Raw genomic sequence first — 992 nt, 5'->3', positions numbered from 1 at the left:
AGCAATTTCCCAAAAAGAACTATAATTGTTGTACTTTTTTGAGTGTTTTTTCCCCCACCTTGTTACATGGTGTTCCCAGTCAAAAACAAAATTGCCTGCAAAAACGTGCTTATAAATTTCTCGTAATGCTATATTCTAACCAAATATTGTATTCAATCTCTTTGTCATCTTGTTTTCTTTCAATTAGCACTGTGTTTTGTATTTCGTTTTGGAACTGAGTGATCATAGGACTTATTTATCTGAGCTAATGCACCTCCGTTTGTGAGAGAACATTGCTGTAATTATCCACAAATATTTTTTTTCCCACTCAAAAGCTGAGGTACATAAGCTCTGGGAATTTAGACTGGGAACACCAAATTAGATAAAGGATTTTGAGCACAACACACGGGTTAATTATGTGTTGTTTCACGTGTACCGTAGGTCACACTTGCCCTAGAAGCGTTAACAGAGGGATATGACAGCAGTAGTTCAGTACCCACGACTGATATGAGCCTCGACGCACAGGCTCCTGGAGTAACAACTGACCAGAACATGCCTGCACATTCATCCATGGATCAGGCTCTCCCGAGTGTGAAGGAGGCAGCTGGCAGCAGCTCTGGCCACATGCCTAGGTTTGTTTTTATATTTTGGATGGTAGAATGAGTAATGTGAAACAAACTGTCATTAGAGCATTCATTTCACAACACTCATCCTTATGACTGATCTTGTAATTAGTTGCAGACTTGACTGTGGTCTATGAATGGACAAGTTAAATTAAAATACAAAAAATGTTGGATAAAATGTCTTAAGTAGTCTTACTAAAATTTTTGTTTTAGGTGAAAAATGTTTTAAGTAGTTCTATGTTCATAGTTCTTCCCTAGTGTTGTTTTAGTATTATTTATATAATATTTATTATAATTTTTTCTATTCATTATCTATTAACTATGTTATTACCTTTCTACTATTATTATTTTAATATGAATATCTCCTTAATAATAATAATAATAATAATA

General features: G+C 34.3%; 1 protein-coding gene across 1 annotated transcript in view; it reads left to right on the top strand.

Annotated features, from left to right (window-relative positions):
* The window catches only part of LOC107577194 (C2 domain-containing protein 3-like), a gene marked incomplete at its 3' end in the record, with an annotated part of 1,827 nt that extends 1,216 nt beyond the window's left edge, over window positions 1–611 (top strand). The window contains exon 4 of the mRNA XM_016263294.1: window positions 421–611. Coding sequence (XP_016118780.1) covers window positions 421–611 — 191 coding nt within the window. The remainder of the gene's footprint in view (window positions 1–420) is intronic.
* Window positions 612–992: the final 381 nt, after the last annotated feature.

This window comes from Sinocyclocheilus grahami, unplaced genomic scaffold (assembly GCF_001515645.1).
Source record: "Sinocyclocheilus grahami isolate Dianchi unplaced genomic scaffold, SAMN03320097.WGS_v1.1 scaffold5382.1, whole genome shotgun sequence".
Classification (NCBI taxonomy): domain Eukaryota; kingdom Metazoa; phylum Chordata; class Actinopteri; order Cypriniformes; family Cyprinidae; genus Sinocyclocheilus; species Sinocyclocheilus grahami.
The sequence above is the reverse complement of the archived record's forward strand: the minus strand, read 5'-3'. Positions and strand labels throughout refer to the sequence as shown.